The sequence below is a fragment of the Vigna umbellata genome, chromosome 5 (assembly GCF_029865625.1).
Source record: "Vigna umbellata cultivar VRB3 chromosome 5, Vumbellata_1.0, whole genome shotgun sequence".
NCBI classification, from domain to species: Eukaryota; Viridiplantae; Streptophyta; class Magnoliopsida; order Fabales; family Fabaceae; genus Vigna; species Vigna umbellata.
The window spans coordinates 69,156,062-69,178,066 of NC_142169.1; the positions used below are offsets into that span (position 1 = coordinate 69,156,062).

At 31.7% G+C, this 22,005-nt stretch overlaps 4 protein-coding genes across 4 annotated transcripts; all 4 read left to right on the forward strand.

The window, feature by feature from the left end:
• The first annotated feature begins 741 nt into the window (after positions 1 to 741).
• Positions 742 to 6,996, forward strand: LOC124826693 (beta-amyrin synthase-like). Its single transcript, XM_047299594.2, has 17 exons — positions 742 to 821; positions 1,027 to 1,307; positions 2,920 to 3,105; positions 3,234 to 3,323; positions 3,428 to 3,610; positions 3,684 to 3,768; positions 3,868 to 4,034; positions 4,214 to 4,405; positions 4,507 to 4,620; positions 4,781 to 4,900; positions 5,226 to 5,348; positions 5,465 to 5,563; positions 5,706 to 5,762; positions 5,854 to 6,222; positions 6,316 to 6,396; positions 6,486 to 6,569; positions 6,739 to 6,996. The coding sequence occupies exons 2-17, from the start codon at positions 1,107 to 1,109 to the stop codon at positions 6,874 to 6,876; spliced, it is 2,289 nt and encodes a 762-aa protein (XP_047155550.2). The 5' UTR covers positions 742 to 821; positions 1,027 to 1,106; the 3' UTR covers positions 6,877 to 6,996.
• A 1,468-nt stretch (positions 6,997 to 8,464) lies between these two features.
• LOC124826691 (G-type lectin S-receptor-like serine/threonine-protein kinase At1g11300) lies at positions 8,465 to 11,902 on the forward strand. Its single transcript, XM_047299592.2, has 7 exons — positions 8,465 to 9,929; positions 10,049 to 10,198; positions 10,406 to 10,554; positions 10,633 to 10,843; positions 10,967 to 11,201; positions 11,286 to 11,436; positions 11,520 to 11,902. The coding sequence occupies exons 1-7, from the start codon at positions 8,642 to 8,644 to the stop codon at positions 11,826 to 11,828; spliced, it is 2,493 nt and encodes an 830-aa protein (XP_047155548.1). The 5' UTR covers positions 8,465 to 8,641; the 3' UTR covers positions 11,829 to 11,902.
• Positions 11,903 to 13,972: 2,070 nt separating this feature from the next.
• Positions 13,973 to 15,076, forward strand: LOC124826692 (uncharacterized protein At1g08160-like). The gene has a single exon (XM_047299593.2). The coding sequence runs from the start codon at positions 14,175 to 14,177 to the stop codon at positions 14,778 to 14,780; it is 606 nt and encodes a 201-aa protein (XP_047155549.1). The 5' UTR covers positions 13,973 to 14,174; the 3' UTR covers positions 14,781 to 15,076.
• A 1,261-nt stretch (positions 15,077 to 16,337) lies between these two features.
• LOC124826680 (G-type lectin S-receptor-like serine/threonine-protein kinase At1g11300) lies at positions 16,338 to 19,554 on the forward strand. Its single transcript, XM_088091359.1, has 7 exons — positions 16,338 to 17,596; positions 17,720 to 17,827; positions 17,912 to 18,114; positions 18,188 to 18,398; positions 18,481 to 18,718; positions 18,797 to 18,947; positions 19,032 to 19,554. The coding sequence occupies exons 1-7, from the start codon at positions 16,339 to 16,341 to the stop codon at positions 19,338 to 19,340; spliced, it is 2,478 nt and encodes an 825-aa protein (XP_087947485.1). The 5' UTR covers position 16,338; the 3' UTR covers positions 19,341 to 19,554.
• Positions 19,555 to 22,005: the final 2,451 nt, after the last annotated feature.

Sequence of the window (22,005 nt, forward strand, 5' to 3'; positions counted from 1 at the left end):
TAATTGAGTTTTTGTAATTTTTTTACAAACTAATTTATAAAAGAAAATATTTTTCAATTTTATATTTTATAAATAGTCATGAAAAAAGTTATTTAAAGAAATTCTTCACCTCTACATTTGAAGTACACATTATTATCATAAAATAACAATTAAAAAAATTCAATTATAATTTTTATTTGTTCAGCTTCTTATTATTTTAAAAATTATAAAAAATATTTATCAAATAAAATAATTATAATTTAAAAAAATTTAGTAAAAAATATTCAATCAACATTTTTTTAATAAATTATATAACTAAACATACCGTATTAACCTCACTTTCAATTCAAAATTATAAAATAATAAATTTATGTAGTTTTTAATCAAGTAATTAGATATAAGAGATGAGTCAAATCTATATAACAATTAATATTATATAAAATTTAAAATTTTAAGAGATAATAAACTTAAAAAAATTTGTTTATTATAACTGTGTGGAATAAACTCTTTCCTAAAAGAAACTCTTATAGAAAGATGTGACATACAAATATAGAATTTCGGAAAGTATTAGAAAATAGGGGAGTTTTATAGACAAAAAATAAATAAAAATAATCATAATTAGAGTTGTAAGAAATGGTAGGACGTTATTTGGAGAGTTATAGCAAGGGATGGGTGAATTCAGACCGAATACCTTCCGTATTCCCACTCATCTCACCATATAAATATTGGACCAACTCTCATCATAACAACATAGTTTCAATCTTAAAAAATCAGAAAGTTGGTTGCAATAATAATACCCTCATTCTGCATTTTTCGACTATACTTTTCAACTGCAACAACAGGTTTCTTCTCTAACTATTATTATTCTTCTATTCTGTACATACAATCATATTTTATATATGTTTTCGTCTTCAGTGTCACAGTTTTATTTGATTTTTTTATTTCCTAATAAAAACACGTTTTTTAATGATAATTTTGATGAGTAATATTAACTTAGACACACATCTTATAATAACATTTAATTGTTTTATTTCTATCATATTAAAGAACCCCAAAGGCGCCCTTAATTTTAAGGGCAGAAGGAAATCTAGGAAGAGGGTGTGCACAGAAAAAAAGAGAAGAAGAAAATGTGGAGGTTGAAGATAGGAGATGGAGGAAATGATCCATATCTGTTTAGCACAAATAATTTTGTGGGGAGACAAACATGGGAGTTTGATTCTGAAGCAGGCACTGTTCACGAGAGAGACCAAGTTCAGCTTGCTCGTCAAAACTTCTATCAAAATCGTTTTCAGACCAAGGCTTGTGCTGATCGACTTTGGCGTTTTCAGGTACTTTTTTACTGTTCTTATAAAAAAAAGTAAACCAAATTAATATTAATGGGATGTGATCACAACTTAAAATCAGACTCTAACGAATGTTATCTAACCACATTTAAAATCAGAATGATTATTATTATTATAGAAGTTATGGTAATATATATATATTATATACTTCACAAAAATATATTACATCAAACTTGATTAATTTTTATCATTAATTTTATTAATCAAGTTTGTTATTCACTCTAGCCATATTTTATTTTCACTCTCTTATTGACAATATTTATCTTCATTTTGTTTTCTTTAATATTTTTTGGATATTGGGAAATCATGTATCAATATATTCGGACCATCAATTAATGAAAGAGTGACTTTTTTTTAATATAATTGCAGATTTGTTATTACAAAATATTTTCAGAGAACAACTGGTTATTTAATGTATTGTGCTTTGAGTGTTACTAAGATCACAATTATCGGTTCCTTTGAATTACATGGTCTTGTTAAATGGCAAAATTCCCACGTAAAAGCCTTCCTAAAATGTCAAATTTAAGTTTTCATATTTCGTTATTCTTGGATCTAAACATCAATTCTTTTTTTAAAAAAATTAAATTTTTAGTAGATTCTTCAAGAGTCTTTAATTCAGACTTGTAAATAAAACAAAAATGATAATTTTGTCCTCGGAGTCATTATGTTCACAACAATCTGCTAATGAAAAGTGGTCTTAATTGCTTTTGTACAATTTCAATTGTCTCTATCTCGTTAGAAATTATTTCAAACGTCTTTATCTCATTGATGACTATTTCAAATGTCTCTCTCATTAAAAGTTGATTCGTTTGTTTATTCCACTCTACACAACTTTTTAAAACGGATAAAACCAATACAAAACTAATGGAAGAAACAAAATTAACTTATAAGTAAACAGTCACTTTTGGCATGAAAATTATGTTTATCATACCAAAAACACCAGCTAATAACATATATGGATTAATGATCAATAATTTTTAATTTTAAAGATTTTTACTATTATTTTTACTATCTATTTCAACGTTAAAAACTACTTTAACCCAATTAAGGATTGAATATATTGATTATTTAAGACTCTAGAAATATTAATTTTAAAAATCAATTTAACCGATTACTATAATTTTAGACACGAAGTTAATATCTGATTGATTATTAATCACGTGATGATATTAAACGGTAGAAATCAATTTAAAATCTACTATTACGGTATTATTAGTTTACGATTGCTAAATTTTATTTGCAATTTTAAGGAGTGACATTATCAGTAAGGAAATAGTAAAATAAATATTATCGATCGTGTGCTATTTCAGAAAAAAAGAAAGATATAAGAAATTAAAAATACATAAATATTAATCATATAAAAATGAAAAATAAAAAGTGAGTTGTGAAAAAGTAAAAACTCGTCAAAAAGTAAATTCGGGGATGAAATTAAAAAGAAAAAAGAAAAAATAGAAAGGTGTGAATTAATTCTAGATTGGAGAGGCTGATTATTGAGGGAGATAAAAGGTAAAATAATTGTAAAAAAATTATAGAGGATTAGGGTTTTGTTTTTGGATAGGTTGGTAATTAATGAGAAGAGGGAAATATGTTTTTACAGATTTTGAGAGAGAATAAGTTGAAAGAAAGAATAGCGAAAGTGAAGATCGAAGATGGTGAAAAAGTAAGTTTGGAGAAAACTAGAAACACAGTGAAAAGGGCTGCTTCTTATCTTTCCGCACTACAAACCAGTGATGGCCATTGGCCTGCTCACCTTGCAGGTTCTCTCTTCTTTACTCCAGCATTGGTAAGTTCTATAACATTTTTATTTTAAATTATACTTTCTATATCAAAATTCATCATAAAATTAATCAATTGAAATTATTCAACTGAGAAATTGGTATTTATAAGTTTCTTTGTATAACAATATTGCAGGTCATTTGTTTATACATTACAGGACATCTTGATTCAGTATTCTCAGAAGAACATCGTAAAGAAATTCTTCGTTACACATATTGTCACCAGGTATATATATATATATTTAATTTAAAATTGTGGAGTAATTTAAAGACTAAAAGATTCTTTAGTTTGATTATCTTTTCTGAAAATTAACTGGAAAACATTTGAAGAACGAAGATGGAGGTTGGGGACTGCACATAGAAAGTCACAGCACCATGTTTTGCACTGCACTTAATTATATATGTCTGCGAATTCTCGGAGAAGAACCCAATGCTTGTGCTAATGCAAGAAAGTGGATTCGCGATCATGGTGGTGTAACGCATATACCTTCGTGGGGGAAATTCTGGCTTTCAGTATGAATATTTTTCTGTGACATTTAAATACGTAAATATATATGCATGAACCTCACTAATTAGGTATTTACAGGTTCTTGGTGTAGTTGACTGGTGTGGAAGCAACCCAATGCCTCCAGAATTTTGGATCCTTCCTTCTTTTCTTCCTATGCATCCGGGTTAAATTAATTAATTAATTCATTTTTATTTCTTACTATTTCTGGAATATAACATATCCAGTTGTTAAATTCGGTATTTATTTTATCTCACTGATACAGGTAAAATGTGGTGTTATTGTCGATTGGTATACATGCCCATGTCTTATTTATATGGAAAGAGATTCATGGCTCCAATCACACCGTTGGTAGCAAATTTGAGAGAAGAGCTTTTTGTTGAACCCTACGATAAAAATACTTGGAGGAAAGCACGTCATACATGTGCAAAAGTAAGATAATTATCAATCAGCAGTGTACGTTGTGTAGATAATTTTATATTTAGGAATATAAAAACAAAATTATTTATTAATTAAGGAATGAACTCTAATTCATTACACACGGATAAATTAATTATTAATTGCAATTAATATGTATATATATGTTATTTTACATTTTTTACGAATTACAGGAAGATCTTTACTATCCTCATCATTGGATACAAGATCTAATATGGGATAGTTTATATGTATTCACCGAACCACTTCTAAATCGATGGCCTTTGAACAAGTTAGTGAGAGAAAAAGCACTTGAAGTAACAATGAAACATATCCACTATGAAGATGAAAACAGTCGATATATTGCTATTGGATGTGTGGAAAAGGTAAACATCATCGTTTTTAATATGATAGTATTTAAAATAACGTTTTTATAGTTTTTATCCGGAATTCATTAAAAGGTCACCGTCGTGCTTATATTTTATAGGTTTTATGCATGCTTGCTTGCTGGGTAGAAGATCCAAATGGAGATGCTTTCAAAAAGCATCTTGCAAGGATCCCAGATTGTTTATGGATTTCAGAAGATGGAATGACCATGCAGGTAAATATATTGGATTACCAATTTTATTAGTAAAGGTGTTGTCACTTTTTAATAAAAATTAGTTCATACCTTATTATTTAGTAGCTAAGATGGTTGATAATGGTAAAAAAATGTATGATAATTAAACTGATTAATCCATTTGTTTATATATATAATGCAGGGAATTGGAACCCAGTCATGGGATGCTGGTTTCATTGTTCAAGCTCTACTGGCCACTAACCTAGTAGATGATTTAGGTCCCACACTTGCAAAAGCACACGATTTCATCAAGAAATCTCAGGTTACAATTACGTATATCAAGTTGAGGAAGAAAGCTCTTACGTTTACAAACATCATCTATTATTAATGTCTAATTTATTAAGAAATAAATTTTAAAAAATTTAACTTAATCATGGACTTTTAAGATATAAGGTTTATAATTCACTTAACAAGTTATTTTGGACCTATAGTTTTCATTGAAATCATGACTAGCAATAACCTGATTCAAGCTATTACGTAATCGATAACTAATTAATAATAAAATTGTAGATAATTTCAAAACAAATGTTTTCGTTCAATATTAGTTTTATCCAGCACAAAAAAATGTTGACATTCTAATTTTATAGGTAACGGAAAATCCATCAGGAGATTTTAAGAGTATGTATCGTTATATTTGTAAAGGGTCATGGGCACTGGCAGATAGAGACCAAGCATGGCAAGTTTCTGACACCACTGCAGAATGTTTAAAGGTAATATTAATTAGTACTTATAATTAAGGTCACCTAATTTTTAGTTTTGTTAAAAAGTTTCGTGTACAAAACAAATACACATCTTAACCTAACAAATTAACTATCCTACGTTTCAGTGTTGTTTACTTTTATCAGTGTTGCCACAAGAGATTGTGGGAGAAAAAATGGAACTTCAAAAGATACATGATTCAGTCGCTCTGATACTGTCACTGCAGGTGAGTATCATTGAACTTTTTGTGACATGCTTTGAATTGATTGATTAGGCAATCGATGATCCTTTTTTAATTATTTATTTATTTATTTTATACTGTCAATGCTATTTGTTATAAAACTTGAAAGTTACTTTAATCACTATAGAGTGCAAACGGAGGTATACCTGCATGGGAGCCAGCAAGAGCTCAGGAATGGTTAGAAGTAAGTGTTATATTAATTAATGTTGCAATGTGTAGACATTCAATATTAACAATGGATTAATTAATTAACTTGGTTATTACTTACTTACTAGCTACTGAATCCTACGGAATTCTTTGCTGACATAGTAGTTGAGCATGAGTACGTTGAATGCACTGCATCATCGATTGAAGTTTTAGTGTTGTTCAAAAAGCTCTATCCAGAGCATAGGAAGGAAGAGATTGAGAATTTCATCGGTAAAGCTGTAACATTCATTGAAGATTCACAATTAGAAGATGGTTCTTGGTACGGGAATTGGGCAGTTTGCTTCACTTACTGTTCTATGTTTGCACTCCGAGGTTTAGTTGCTGCCGGAAAAAGTTACAAAAACTGTGTTGCTATTCGTAAAAATGTGGAATTTCTACTTAAAATACAAAACGAGGATGGTGGATGGGGAGAGAGTTACCTTTCTTGCCCAAGGAAGGTTTGTGATTAAATAATCGTTTATGTTAATTATAAACAATGCTAATAACTTATTAACAATGTTTTAATGAATAATTTTTTATATATGATTAAGGAGTATGTACCTCTTGAAGGAGGTCGATCAAATCTTGTGCAGACATCTTGGGCTCTCATGGCTCTAATTCTTTCTCGGCAGGTACATTTCTCATCTGCATCTGTATATATATATATATCAATGTCTTCAAATTAAATATCAAAATTTCATTTTGAAAATTTTGTATGTAGGCTGAAAGAGACCCAAATCCCCTTCATCGTGCAGCAAAATTACTAATCAATTCTCAGTTAGAAGATGGTGATTGGCCCCAACAAGTATATTTCAAATCATAAACTCTCTCTATAACCTTGTTAAATTTAAAAGAAAAAATAAAAGTTGTCTGAAATAACATTGTTCAATTTGGTTGTGTTTTGTATTTGTTTTGAAATGGATAAAATTAGAATGATTTTTTTTTAAAATTTTTTTTTGTGATTTTTATGGCAGGAAACTCTTGGAGTGTACTTGAGGAATTGCTTGGTCCATTACCCTTTTTATAGAAATGTTTTTCCAATGTGGGCTTTGGCTGAATATCGTACACATGTTCTATTGCCTTCCGGGCAGCTTCTTCCTGCATCATCATAATTTCATTCCGTATACTTTTTTTATTTTGAAATGTATAATTTGAAATACATTATTTTTATTTCAGATTATATATTCTAAAATATAATATAATTTAAAACATAATTTTTATATTTTAAATTATTTATTTTAGAATATAAAAATTATTCTAAATTATATAATCTGAAATACAAAATAAAAAATAAATTTCAAATTATATATCTAAATTGTAAAATTTATATTTTGAATTACAAATTTATGGGGATCCAGATGAAATTATGGGAATCCAGATGAAAGTACGAAGGTGGAAGAAGAAGGTTGTCTGCCCTCCATTAGTATTTGAATTGCAAAATAAATATATAAGCTCAGAGGCCACAGGGTCGTTTGCTATGTCATTTGATTAAGACCATTAAAAGTGCTTCATGGGTTGTTTTAATGGTTTACACAGTGTTTGTCTGGAACAGGAATAAATTTAAAATGATTAAATACAATTTTTAACATAAAATATTAATTAACAACCTGATAAAATCATAGTAAACAAAATATTGAATTATCATAGATCATATGTAGATTTACACGATAAAAATGAGTAATAAATTATTAAATAATAACCACTCATTTTGCATCTATTATATCGCTCGTGAGCTTATTTATTTTAAAATATGTTTTAGAAATATAAACATTAAAAAGAATATCATTACAAACCTTGCATCAAAGCTCAGGCCATTCTTCATGAAATAATATCATTATTGTTTTATTTTGAATAAGATTTGATTATAATATCTTAAATAAGGTTTTATTTCAATAATCAACATTGGCTTTTCTTGAACACATTATATTACTGATATAAAATTATAAAACAAAGGAACAAAAACGGTATACTTAAATTTGGTTCCTGAAATTTGCTATACAAACATTCAACACAATGCGGTTTTGATTCTACCCTCAGTCAACAACTGCGGCTTCTAAAATTTTATATTCTATTGCAGGACGCGTTTTCATGTTCTTTTTCTGAAAAACGGTATTCTAGATTTGGAACTTTCTCTCATTACCAGTAAATCATTAATCTGTTTAGACCCTTAAATGATATAGTATTACCAATTGGAGCGCAATCCACGAAAATAAAACATAATCAATAGAACAAATTCCACTACCTCAGTCTTACTGGCAATTTCTTAGAAACTTCCTTTAGCATAATGTATAGGAAAGCCAGATATATGAACTGAATGAATTAAGAAAAAAATCATGTTATAATGTTATGTGATTATTTAGTGAATAGAATCTCAAAGGAGAATACTTTAGCATATTTTTATTTAAAAAACTGTACTTAAGATCATAAGTTTGAATCTAAGGATCATAAAATATTTTAACTAAAACGTATTTTCTGGGCAACCCCTCTACAAAATTAATAGAAAAAGGGAAGTAGCATTTCATCTGCTGAATGGGAGCATTGTGAGTCAACTAAATGCTGAGTATGACAAAAATATAATAATAATACTAATACAAGAATTTGAGGCACTTCTGCTTCAACCATTAAGACTTCAACTCCATATTTTTAGTTATAATATGAAATAAGTCGATATAGATTAATATATACTACTATGATTTGTGGTATAGTTTTCATTTTTGTTAACAAAAAGTAATAAGTTACCTCACTAATTCAGCCCTCTGTTGAAGAGACAGCAAACCATAATGCATAGTCAAACAGGATTTTCTATTGAATCACGGAGTAGGATTGTACAAGCATTAAATTCCGAGTTCTGCACACTAAGTGCTGAGCACTGATATTATGGTTTTCCCAAGTTACACTTGTTTGCTAAATGCTTCGTTCATGGTCTTTTGCATCATTTTCCTGGGTTTGACCTCTGCCAGGGACACCCTTACATATTCTCAATCCATAAGAGACTCAGAGATAGTAACCTCGAACGACAGTGTCTTCGTACTTGGTTTCTTCAGTCCTCAGAATTCAACGCACCGCTACGTAGGAATCTGGTACCTCTCTGACTCCAACGTCATATGGATAGCTAATAGAGACCAACCGCTCCTTGATTCTTCTGGGGTTTTCAAAATCTCCAAAGATGGTAACCTGGTTCTAGTTGATGGAAAAAACCATGTAATTTGGTCGTCCAATGTGTCCAACACTGCAACAACGAACGCCACTGCTCAAATTTCCCGTTATGGGAATCTAATGCTCAAAGACGACTCCACGGGACGGACCATATGGGAGAGTTTCGAGCATCCTTGCGATGCAGCAGTGCCAACCATGAAGATCAGTGCTAACAAAGTCACAGGTGAGAAAATACAGTTTGTGTCAAGGAAAAGTGCTTCCGATCCTTCTACTGGCTATTTCTCTGCTTCTCTTGAGCGTTTGGATGCTCCGGAGGTGTTTCTATGGATTAATGGAACTCGGCCTTATTGGAGGACTGGCCCATGGAATGGTAGAATCTTCATTGGGACACCATTGATGTCAACTGGGTATCTTTATGGATGGAGTGTAGGATATGAAGGAAATGATATTGTTTATCTGACTTACAGTTTTGCTGACCCATCTTCATTTGGAATCCTTACCCTGTCTCCAGAAGGAAAGATTAAATTGGTAAGGTATTATAACAATAAGAAAGGGTTGACTTTGGATCTGGGAATTTCTGATTGCGATGTTTATGGCACATGTGGGGCATTCGGAAGCTGTAATGGGCAGAGTTCACCAATATGTAGCTGTTTGAGTGGATTTGAGGCCAGGAATCAAGAGGAGTGGAGAAAGAAAAATTGGACTAGTGGGTGTGTCAGAAAGGTGCCACTCCAGTGTCAGAGGCTTAACAATGGGGGGAGTGAAGCTGCACAAGAAGATAGATTTTTGAAACTTGAAACAATGAAAGTACCAGATTTTGCAGAGAGATTAGATGTTGAGGAAGGTCAGTGTGGAACACAGTGCTTGAAGAATTGCTCTTGTTTGGCATATGCATACGATGCTGGCATTGGATGCATGTATTGGACTAGAGACTTAATTGACTTGCAAAAATTCCAAACTGCAGGCATTGATCTCTACATCCGTCTCGCCAATTCAGAATTTCAATCCAGTATGATATTTTTATTGTTCTTTGTTTATGTTTATTCTTAACAAGTTATAGAATCTATTATTCCCATTTATTGTTCGTGTCTGTCTGATTCTGAATGTGTTTTCTTTAAACTTTTGTAGGTAATGCACAAGAGCATACTAATAAAAGAATAGCCAAGGAATTAATCATCGGAATTACAGCGGCAACTGCTGGACCAATCATCGTGGCCATCTGTGTTTATATAGTCATTCGTAGACATCACTCGCGTAAGGGAACTGCCAAAGATTCGGGTAATCAAGCCTTAAACACAAACAAAATAGAACTAGGAAAACTAACACCGAAGAAGAATAAATAGTGCTTCCTTTTGTTATATGTGCTTCTATCTGTGATGTCAACCATTTGAAACAAAACAATTTACAACAGCTCTTAATTCGGAAAGTCTAAGATTGTAGACTCTTGAACATGTACAAAATCTAATACATTTGGAACATGTTCAGGAAGTGAGAAACACTTAGTAACTGCGGTCCAGAAACCAGCAAAACTGGATGAGCTACCGTTATTTGAATTTGAAGTCGTTGAAAATGCTACAAACAGTTTTCACTTAGCTAATACGCTTGGAAAGGGTGGTTTTGGTCCAGTGTACAAGGTAATATTTTGACTAGTGACACTCATATCAAGTATTTCTAAAACTTCCGTTTTAATTTTGCTCAATTTCTCTTAATAGGGACTACTGCCAGATGGTCAAGAAATTGCTGTGAAAAGACTCTCAAGAGCATCTGGACAAGGTGTAGAAGAATTTATGAATGAAGTGATGGTGATTTCTAAACTTCAACATCGCAATCTTGTAAAACTTCTTGGCTGCTGCATTGAAGGAGACGAGAAGATGCTCATATATGAATTCATGCCAAATAAAAGTTTGGATGCATTCATCTTTGGTTAGTTTATGCATCCATATACTTCACTTTCCAATCATTCAGCTCACTCAACGTTGGTAAAATATGGACAATTTATTCAGTTCCTGCTAACCTATTTTGGCTAAATCTCTTTTTCATTTTCAGATCCACTACGGCGGAAACTTCTAGACTGGACAAAACGTTTTACTATAGTTGAAGGAGTTGCTCGGGGCTTACTCTATCTCCATAGGGATTCTAGATTAAAAATTATACATAGAGATCTGAAGGCAAGCAATATCTTACTAGATGCAGATATGAATCCCAAAATATCAGACTTTGGTTTGGCTAGAATATACAAAGGCGAGGATGAAGTTAATACCAAGAGGGTTGTTGGCACATAGTAAGTATGCTTTACTGTACTTATATTATTAACATAAAGTTTACTTTGAGAATTAACTTTTATGTGATGTGAATAAATAAATAGTGGCTACATGTCCCCTGAATATGCTATGGAAGGATTGTTTTCTGAGAAATCAGATGTGTATAGCTTCGGAGTTTTGCTACTAGAGATTATCAGTGGAAAAAGGAACACTAGTTTTCGAAATGATGACCAGTCTCTCAGCCTTATAGGATATGTAAGTCTCTTCCCACCTCACGGCCTTCTTATTTGCATATAGCCTTTGTTTGCTTGCTAATATTTCAATTCATTTTTACTTAGGCGTGGAATCTATGGAACGAAGACAATATTAGGCTTTTGGTTGATCCAGAGATATCAGCTTCAGGATCTGAGAATCATATTTTGAGGTGCATCCACATTGCATTTCTTTGTGTGCAAGAAGTTGCAAAAACTAGACCAACTATGACTACTGTGCTCTCAATGCTTAACAGTGAGATTTCCCATCTACCTCCTCCTAGGCAAGTTGCATTTGTTCAGAAGCAAAGTTCATCAAGTTTAGAGTCTTCTTCTCAAGAAAATAATTGTAACTCCAACAACCATGTAACTCTTACTGATATCCAAGGGAGATAACAGTATAGAATCATTTTCACTGTGAAAATTGCTGCCATTCTATATGCTGATGTTTATTGAGTTATGTTTATCCACTGCCAGTCTTATTTTCTAGATAATCAAACATTCAATATAACAGTAATCCTTTAATGATGGCCTTTAATAAACTATCTGGCAGTAGTGCTTAATTATGGATAAAAGCGGATGATGAAAATTCTAGAATAAAAATCACTGTACAATAGAAGCCTTTGGAAAGAGAAAATGACAATGGATCAGACGTCAAATTGTAGAAAATAAAGTAAGTAGTCAATATTGGCGGTTCAATATAAGATGAACAGTCAGAAGCCAAAACTGCTAAACCTGTAACATATTTCCAACCTTGATTGAAATCAGTCCCTTTTTCACCTGAATAATTGCTTGAGTCTATTGTTGTACAATCTTTAACATAAGTTTCTTAGAGATAATTTATCACAAATAGTAAGATATCCAACCATTTACCACTTGTTATAAAATTTAGTTACTTTTGATTCCAGTAATCGTTATACAGAAAAACATTAGGATTATCTTAATCACAGTTATTTCAGATGCAAAACTGACATGAGAATACCTTACGGTGATGTTTTTATACCCTCATGGGAGAGAAAAAAAATCAGCACCAATCTTATTGTATATTTCCTGACACTTTCAATATCTCATGAAAGCTCTTGGCACTTCAAACAGTTTCAAAGACATTGAATTTGCATTCGGATTCTTAAACCTTAGAAATTAAATTTCTTCGTCCGAATCTGCAAAAGAAACCGTAAAAAAAATCACGGTACTTCTGAATCATTTTTTTCTCACTCTTTGCCCATTATAAGGCTTGTTCTCTAAATTATGCTTTTAATATTAGAACTGCAAAATTGTTTCAAAAGCACAAGTGTATCTACAGAATGGATATAGATAAGATGATAAAACATGGATTTGAGAATAGCAAGTTGCATCTTTTGTTTAATGCCATATGCTGCAATGATATTAAAGCAAACAATTCTTTATTAAACACGTAGCTTTTTCCTTTATAGATATATATTGGATCATTAAAATAGACTCATGACAACCACATAATAAGATTGAATATATGTACTATATTACGATGAAGTTATATCATTATTAATATTATTAAAATAATAGATGTTGGTGCTTAGCCGAATAAGCAAAGGAAAGCATCAGTTATACCGTGTGGCTAAGAGAACCATAAGAAACCTTTACAACGGACATATTCACAATACAGAATAAAGACCGCAATTTAAGTCAAGGAATCCTCTCTCAATAGGGGTAACATTTTCATTTTTGTTTGTCTGATGTTTATAAATTATAATATTTGCTCACAAATATTATTATTCGTTTTTTTAAAATTTTAAACAGACATTTTCAATGCTTTCAGAAGTTAAGGAAATAAGTTTTAAAAAAAATATATCACAAATTTATTTACAAACAAATGAATATTAGAATTTGAATATATAAAAGTTGAGATGCGTGTTGAAATGTAAAGGCCTAGTACTATTTTCATATGGCCCAATTGAAAAGGCCCAAGTAAAATCAGGATGCTCGAATCGGCCTGGTATTATATGGACATCTGGCTTGTTTACTGGCCCAGCTGTTCTAAGCCAATACAAAGCGTTGTTAATTCCAAATTTGTCAGCAAAATTGAGAACTAATAAAACAGTTTAAGGGCCTATTTCACAATTAGGTGGTAAATATCGATAACTCTCTCAATAAATTTATAATAGACATTGTATTTACAAAAATGGATTGTTTGGTGAAATTTCTCTCTTTATTTATAAAATATGTTTATTATTATTAAGGATTTAGAATGAACTCCTCTGCATAAGTGTGTGTTTTAGGTGGTAATTAAATGTAATTTTCAAGCACACTAGTAGGATAATTTTTCCAAAAGAAAAATCATCATCCGCGATCACTTTTGTAAATTTTCCAACTTAAACATTCGATGACATTAAAGATGATACCTGCACATAACTTTTGGTGTTGAATAATACCTTTTTTTAAAGCACTGTGAATGATGTTTTATTGCAAAATTTTGTATAAGCGACACTTTATACCGACAGCTACATTACTTGCGATTGTATGTTACTATTTGTAACTTGACACTTGAATCTCAAGAAAGGAACAAAATCATTGGACGACGAATCCCATAGATGTCTTGAGTTTCATGCACGAAATTCTGAAAGTGATAAAAGTAGAAATTAAATAAAAGTTTCAGAAACAGGTAGGTCCAATGTTATCCTTCATCAGTTGGCAGCAATATATAAGCGGCACCATTTCACAGGCTTCTTCCATCAAACACCATACCTTCATTGAAGAGTTTTTGAAATGGCTCATCCTACCTCACAGCCTGCAGAAGGAAGCAAGCAAAAACGTTCAAACCTTCTCCGTTACCTAGCGATGGTAATACTGGCCTTGATCATCCTTGTGGGTATAGCCGTGATCATAGTTTGGTTGGTTTTGAAGCCTAAAAAGTTGGAGTACAGTGTGGAGAATGCTGCAATCCACAACTTCAACTTGACGGATGCAAACCACCTCTATGCAAACTTCGATTTCACTATAAGATCATACAACCCAAATTCTAGAGTCTCCATATACTATGACAGTGTCGAGGTGTCAGTGCGTTATGAGGACCAAACTCTTGCCACCAATGCTGTTCAGCCATTCTTCCAGTCACATAAAAATGTCACCAGGCTGCACGTGGGCCTGACGGCCCAAACAGTGGCCCTGTATGAGTCCGTGCCTAAGGACCTTAAGCTTGAGAAATCCTCAGGGGATATTGAGTTAGATGTGTTGGTGAGGGCAAGGATAAGGTTCAAAGTTGGGTCGTGGAAATCCAAGCATCGAGTTTTGAGGATATTTTGTTCTCCTGTCTTGCTGCATTTCTCTAAAGCCAAGAGTTTCCAAAGGGTCCCTTGTGAAGTAGAACTCTAAACAACCAAATCCTTTTCGATCTATTAATTATGATTTGTTTTCTACTTTTTCTGTCCTTCTTACTGCCTCATTGCTAATTGATGTTATCATTCTTTGTCAGTGTTTTTGTATTTTTTTTGTCTTGGCTTGTTAATTGGTTTTGGTTTTCCTGTATGTTGAAGAAATGGTTAAAAAAGGGAAAATTGGCTGTAATTCATCCAATTGATGCAAATGTTGTAACTTGTGAGCATTGCCTGTGTCGTCCTTCAAAGTTTATACTATTATTAATGGCGTACTGCCAGATGAGACTTTGACCACATTGGATTTCTGCTTTTGTCTATATTTCCATTTTCATTTTCATTTTTTTTAATGCAACGGTGAAATTGGATTAAAAGAAAGTATTATTTTATTTGCAGAATTTAACTTTTGATCAATGCTTATGCTTATGTTACTAATATTTAGTTGAGAAAGTAGATCCTCCTATGGTGAGGTTTGCTTTTTCTTTGGGATAATGCTCCCATTAACTTTTGGTCAATCCATATGTTACTGAGCTTTAGTGGAGAAATTGATCCTCCTATGGCGAGGTTTGCTTTTCCGTGGGGACAAATTCAAATACAGTGTTTGAGTGTGTGAGTGAAGCATTAAATGTAAGCAGTTAGTCCTACGTTCTTTTGAGTGGATATGAGGAGTGGATTTGAGGAGATTTGAAGATAAATTTTTTTATCATTTATTTGAGTGAATTTGGAGGTAAATGAAAATAAATTTGGAAATTAATCTTTTTAATTTGTTACGTCAATACAATTCTATATTAATTCTCACAAATTTTATTTCCAAATTCACTCTCATTTACCTCCAAATTCACTCAAATAAACGACAAAAAAATTTATTTTCAAATCCTCTCAAATTCACTCCCTCAAATCCACTCAAAGGAAGAGGACTACTGGTCAGAATCTTGAGGTACGACTTCTTAATATATATATATATATATATATATATATATATATATATATATATATATATATATTCCAACTCCAAACTTACTTTTCTTCAAAACGATTTAGCTCCATCAATCATCACACCAAAATACATATACACATTCACAGTACCTTTCTATTACCCAAATTCCAGGTAACTGCAACTAGGTATATTTCTTTTTACTTTTTTCCTAAAAATGTAAATAATTGTTACTTTTTAGAGTTTAATTACGTTTTAAATACACTATTTGCAATTAAAGCTTTTGTAAGTATATAGGCTACTTCTTTTGACAAAAGTTCTCTTTTAATGAGAATTTAAATGAATTTAAGTTTCATATTAATTATAAATAAAAAAGTTAAAGAACTTATAATGAGTGTTAAAGAACGTATAATGAGAAAGATTCAAAAGTTTAAATGTAAATTTTGACTTAAATTTCATCACAAATTACATTTAATAAAAAAATAAAATAAGATTCATTAAAATTATTCAAAATACTGTATGTTTAAAAGTTAGTTAACTCTAATTGTCTTATAGGTCTAAAATTTATTCACAAATGGTGCATGAATATCAAGAGTGCATGATACACTGGCAATTGGTACAGGTTATGCGATTCGTAAGAAACATGTTACCCGCTTTTCTCATTCTGTTGTCGAACTTGTACATGAGTTTTGGAGCTGGCTTAGACACCATTACAGTGTCTCAATTGATGTCAGACCCTGAAACCTTGACCTCTAATGACGGCGCATTCAAGCTAGGATTCTTCAGCCCTGCAAACACAACAAATCGGTATGTAGGGGTTTGGTATCTCACTGAATCCAATGTCATATGGGTGGCCAACAGAGCCCGACCGCTAGAGGATTCTTCAGGGGTTGTCACCATATCCAATGACAGAAACCTTGTAGTACTAAATGGAAAAAAGCAAGCTGTTTGGTCATCAAATGTCTCAAATATTGAGTCCAATACAACTGTGCAACTTCAAAATACTGGAAACATTGTCTTGCTGGATAGCCTCACAGGCAAGACAATTTGGGAGAGTTTCAAACAACCCACTGACACATTCCTGCCAAACATGATAATCAGCAGCAACCAAGTGACGGGGAAGAAAGACAAAAAGACTTCATGGAAAAACCCTTCTGATCCGGCCGTTGGAATCTTCTCCGCCAGCCTCGAACGTCTAAGTCTTCCTGAAGTGTTTGTCTGGAATCAAACACAGCCGTATTGGCGCTCGGGTCCATGGAACGGTCAGGTTTTTATTGGTTTGCCAAGGATGTATACTTCTGCATATCTGAATGGATTCAGTTTAGCAAGGGAAGATGATGGAACTGTCAGTATGGTCTATAGTTTGCCAAATCATTCTTTCTTTGGAACCATGGCCTTGAGTTCAGAAGGCAGGCTAGTTTACAGCTCCTGGATGAACAGACGTCAAGTTGGGAAGCGGGTCATTTACTACAGTAACTGTGATATTTATGGCTTCTGCGGCGCTTATGGAAGTTGTGATCCCGATAAGGTGCCAATATGCAGCTGTTTGAGAGGGTTTGAGCCGAAAAACCGCGAGGAATGGGATACGCAAAACTGGACAAGTGGATGTGTGAGAAAGGAAGCACTCAAGTGCGAGAGGAGTGAAGCCAGCACAGGAGACGGGTTTGAGAAATTGCAGATGTCTAAGGTGCCAGATTTTGCACTCCAATCATCTGTTTCTATTGATACATGCAGAACAGAGTGCCTGAACAAATGCTCCTGTACAGCATATGCATATGATGCTGGCATTGGCTGTATGTCTTGGAAGGGCGAGTTAATTGACATCGTAAGGTTCTCAAGTGGAGGACTCGATCTTTACATCCGCCAAGCTCCTTCAGAACTCAGTAAGTACATACAAGTTTTGTTTCTCTAATTTGTTTAAAATCAGATCTTTATAAATAATTCATTCAATTTTTAGTCTAATATCCAGATTCTATTGTGGATGTGTTAATTGCTGAACAATACAGATGGGGGGAGAAACATGACATCAATCATTGTAGTTACAGTGATAGTGGGAGCATTTCTTTTTGCTACTTGTGTATATTTTTTATGGAGATGGACTTCTAAGCGTTCTGGTATGTTTGCTTGTTCAGTTATTGTCCCTTTTCTTTCCTCCGTCAATTCATTGTGTTGATTTTGGTTGGTGTCCCTGATATCAGCAAGAACGGAAAGATCACCATCATTGGTGCTGAGCATAAGGGAAAACCATCCAGAAAAAAGAATTGCAGGTTTGAGTGGAGAGCTGGAACAAGTTAAAATCCAGGACGTGCCAGTATTTAATTTTGAAAACATTGCAACTTCAACAAATCACTTCAATTTAGCTAATAAGCTAGGCGAAGGTGGTTTTGGTTCGGTGTACGAGGTAACTGTCATGTGACGTTTGATTTTATCAATACTATGTGCAATCTGAAGTTTTCCTTAACATTTTCTTCTAGGGAGAATTAAAAAATGGGCAAAAAGTAGCAGTAAAACGACTTTCAAGAGCATCTAGGCAGGGGACAGAAGAATTTATAAATGAAGTGACAGTAATTTCAAAACTTCAACACCGTAATCTTGTAAGACTCCTAGGTTGCTGTATTGAAGGAGGGGAGAGGATGTTGATATTTGAGTACATGCCGAATAAGAGTTTGGACTTTTATCTGTTTGGTTAGTCCACCTTTATTTCGACAAATATGAAAAAAATGATTTTGCTTCCTGAAGATTACCTCACTTTCTATTGTTTCTGCAGATCCAGCCAAAAAGTCAGTTTTAGATTGGCAGAAAAGATTTAATATAATTGAAGGAGTCTCAAGAGGTTTGCTTTATCTCCATAGAGATTCTAGACTGAGGATAATACACAGAGACCTGAAGCCAAGTAATATCCTGTTGGATGCAGCCCTGAATCCAAAAATATCAGATTTTGGAATGGCCAAAATCTTTGGGGGCAGCGAAGATGAGGCCAATACTAGAAGGGTTGTTGGAACATAGTGAGTGTTCCTTCTTTTCATTCAAAGTCATATTTTGCCATAAATAACTGCTAACTTCATTTTGAAATTAAAATACAGTGGCTACATGTCTCCTGAATATGCGATGCAAGGACTATTTTCAGAGAAATCAGATGTGTTTAGTTATGGAGTTTTTCTGTTAGAGATCGTTAGTGGCAGAAAAAATTCAAGTTTTGGAAACGAAGAGGAGTCACTGAGCCTCTTAGGATATGTAAGCCTTTTGTTTGGTTGTTTCTTTTGGCACTATTTACAACAAAAAACAATGGTAGAATTTATTTGTGTTTTGCTTGTTAAGGCATGGAAACTATGGAACGAAGGGGAGATTGAATCTCTGATTGATCCAGAAATATTTAATCCAGAGAATGTTGAACACGTATTGAGATGCATACACATTGGACTTCTTTGTGTGCAAGAATTAGCGAAGGAGAGGCCTACTATGGCCATTGTGTTGTCAATGCTAAACAGTGAGATTGTTAATTTTCCTCCTCCTCGACAACCAGCGTTCATCCAAAGACACACCGAGTTAGAAGGAGAATCGTCTCAGCGGAGTCACGAATCAAATTCCATCAACAGTGTCACTGTAACAAGCGTGCATGGCAGATAGATGATGCTAACATAACATGCTTGAAATAGCTGCACTGCTCACTCATTTTAGTCAAAATTGTCAACTAAATTATACTGCTATTTATATATATAATGAATGTAAAGTTTGAACGTATAACATATTGTATAAAGTTTCTCGATGGATGCTTCTTTTTATATAATTAAACTTCATAATAAATAATTTCTTGATGGATGTTTCAGACTGTTTGTGTCTGAACATAAAACTGTATTTATTTAGGTTTACAGAGGCGTATTATTGGATAACGGATAACGTCAGTGTCCACCCAAAAGTGGGTGTTTGGTTGGATCCCAATCCCCTTTTGTATTTAGAGACATGATACAATCTTAAGCAGTAAAACTCTTTAAATTTACGCCATAAAAGTTTATACAATCCATTCCATTCACACTGTTTCCTCGTACACCTTTTTCTTCAAAGCAACTCATCCCGTTTTAAAGGGTTTGCTGTTTTGGAAAGATTGGGAGGGATGAATTTCTACTCATTTATCACATTTAAATTACTCACAATTTTTTTCTTTAAATTCATTCATATTCAGAATCATTTAAAAGAAATAATATAACTTTATGTTCAAATTCATCCACACATTTCTCCCTCAAATTCATCTTATTATAAGTGTTTAGAATACATAAAATTTTCATATAAATTTAATAATTATTATGTTTTAATTTATCATATTTTATAAGTATATCATCTTTTAGTTTATAATTATAGAATGAGGTACTAAAAAGAAGAAAAATAAAAAATTGATGAATTTATGATGATTTGTAATAATTTCTCAAAAAATTAAAGATGATGTGTCTAAGCTTCAAATTTTGCAGCTATGACTTTATCACGATTGAGTTTCTTAATCCAATTAAATGTAAAAAATATTAAATAATAAACCTGTAATTTCTACTTTAGCATTTACACCACTATTTAATAAACCCTAATTTCTTATAAACAAATGTAAACTTTACCATAAATGTATTGAGAATTAAGTTCAAATCTTTAAAATGACAAAAAATTAAATATTCATGTTTAAAGTTGAATTTATTATTTGTTTTATCATAAACTAATTATCAACTAATTAAATATTCATGTTTAAAGTTGAATTTAAAGTCCAATAATCAAATATTTATAATCAACTAATTATCAATTAAGAATGAGAAAGAACAAAATAATAAAAAATAAATATATTAAATATAAAAAATTATAAAAAAATTAAGACACGTCCAACATTCATATATAGGATAATTAATTACTTCTATATATTCTCAAGATGATTATAAAATGTGTGAATTGGAAAATAAACAACTTGCAGCACCCATTTTGAGCATGCAATAATTTATTGGTGAGTAAATATAGTCTTGTTTTGTTTAAATAAGTTATCGAATTTCAGATTATGAAGAAACCCCTGAAAGATTCTTAAGCCATTATTAAAACTTTTTTATAGTGATATTAGTCGGTAATAAATATTCTATATTCTAATACGATAGCAAAAAGTTGGTTACATACTTTACTATTTGTCTATTATTGTCTTATCAAAACAATTTTTGTTATGAACTTTACTGTTATTTTCTAATTTGAGTATATTTGATCAATTTAGCTGATATTCCAAGGAACTGGTAACATGTCAACAACTTTTAAACGTAACTTTTACAAAAACAACATTGTTTTCATCTTGTTTTATTTTTTTTATAACTCGTTATTATTCCAATATAAATTTAATAAATCAAACAGGTAAAATAATATTTTTATAAAATTAGGAAATAATAAAATGTTCAGTTGAAGAAAAAAAAAACAAATTCATATACGACAAGAAAAATAAGTGAATCGTGGGGCGTGTCAGTTAGTTTAGTTGCTACCGTCCACTTGCAGAATATTTGGACCCATTTTTCTTATTTGACTTATCAAAAGTCAAAGTCAACTTCTCATTCACATCTTAAGATTTCATGTATATGCTAAGGTATTTTTCATCCAATAGAAAACATTCAAGAGTTATACAAACCAAATTCTACTTTGATTCTAATTCCACGAGTATTGATGTTTGAGGATAATACATATCACAAATGCTTTTTATTTAGATTAAATTTTTTTAATGCAATATGTCATTATTATAAATTACTATTGTAATGGTAGGCATACAAAATCGAATGAATAACATATAATTTCTTTTTGAAAATGAAAAAAAAACATTAAAATATCAATACATATTAAGTGGAGGTAATGATAATTAAAGATGTGTTATTAGTAAGCTTTGAAATTACATTGACTTTTTCTTTTCAAAATAAGAATAACTCAAAACAAGAGAAAAAAACTTTCAAAACTTTATAACAGGAAGAAAAAGTCATTTTATAAATGTAAATAAGTATCCTAAAAGTTAATCCAACTCTTTCTTTTTGTTTCATATATATTGTATTAAATTTGTTGCGCCGGATAAGTTTGACGGTAATAGGGAGGGAGCATTTTTGTATGGATATATATTTCTAAAGTCATAATTTAATCTGTGGATAAAGTGTTTTTTTCTTAGTTGTTTAAATGTTTTAAATCATTATAATATTAATCAAAATTAATTTTTATTATAAACATGATTTTTAAATTATGATAGAAAATAACCATAAATAATAATTATGACTACAAAAATAAACGACAACAAATAAACTAAATC

Excerpts from the sequence above, each read along its gene's own strand:
- LOC124826692 (XM_047299593.2), top strand. The coding sequence starts at position 14,175 with ATGGCTCATCCTACCTCACAGCCTGCAGAAGGAAGCAAGCAAAAACGT.
- LOC124826680 (XM_088091359.1), top strand. The coding sequence starts at position 16,339 with ATGCGATTCGTAAGAAACATGTTACCCGCTTTTCTCATTCTGTTGTCG. Across the intron at positions 18,399-18,480 it reads TTTGGACTTTTATCTGTTTG|ATCCAGCCAAAAAGTCAGTT; the intron begins GTTAGTCCACCT and ends TTGTTTCTGCAG. Across the intron at positions 18,719-18,796 it reads AGAAGGGTTGTTGGAACATA|TGGCTACATGTCTCCTGAAT; the intron begins GTGAGTGTTCCT and ends ATTAAAATACAG.
- LOC124826693 (XM_047299594.2), top strand. The coding sequence starts at position 1,107 with ATGTGGAGGTTGAAGATAGGAGATGGAGGAAATGATCCATATCTGTTT. Across the intron at positions 5,349-5,464 it reads CCACTGCAGAATGTTTAAAG|TGTTGTTTACTTTTATCAGT; the intron begins GTAATATTAATT and ends CCTACGTTTCAG. Across the intron at positions 5,564-5,705 it reads CTCTGATACTGTCACTGCAG|AGTGCAAACGGAGGTATACC; the intron begins GTGAGTATCATT and ends TAATCACTATAG.
- LOC124826691 (XM_047299592.2), top strand. The coding sequence starts at position 8,642 with ATGGTTTTCCCAAGTTACACTTGTTTGCTAAATGCTTCGTTCATGGTC. Across the intron at positions 10,199-10,405 it reads GGGAACTGCCAAAGATTCGG|GAAGTGAGAAACACTTAGTA; the intron begins GTAATCAAGCCT and ends GAACATGTTCAG. Across the intron at positions 11,437-11,519 it reads CTCTCAGCCTTATAGGATAT|GCGTGGAATCTATGGAACGA; the intron begins GTAAGTCTCTTC and ends ATTTTTACTTAG.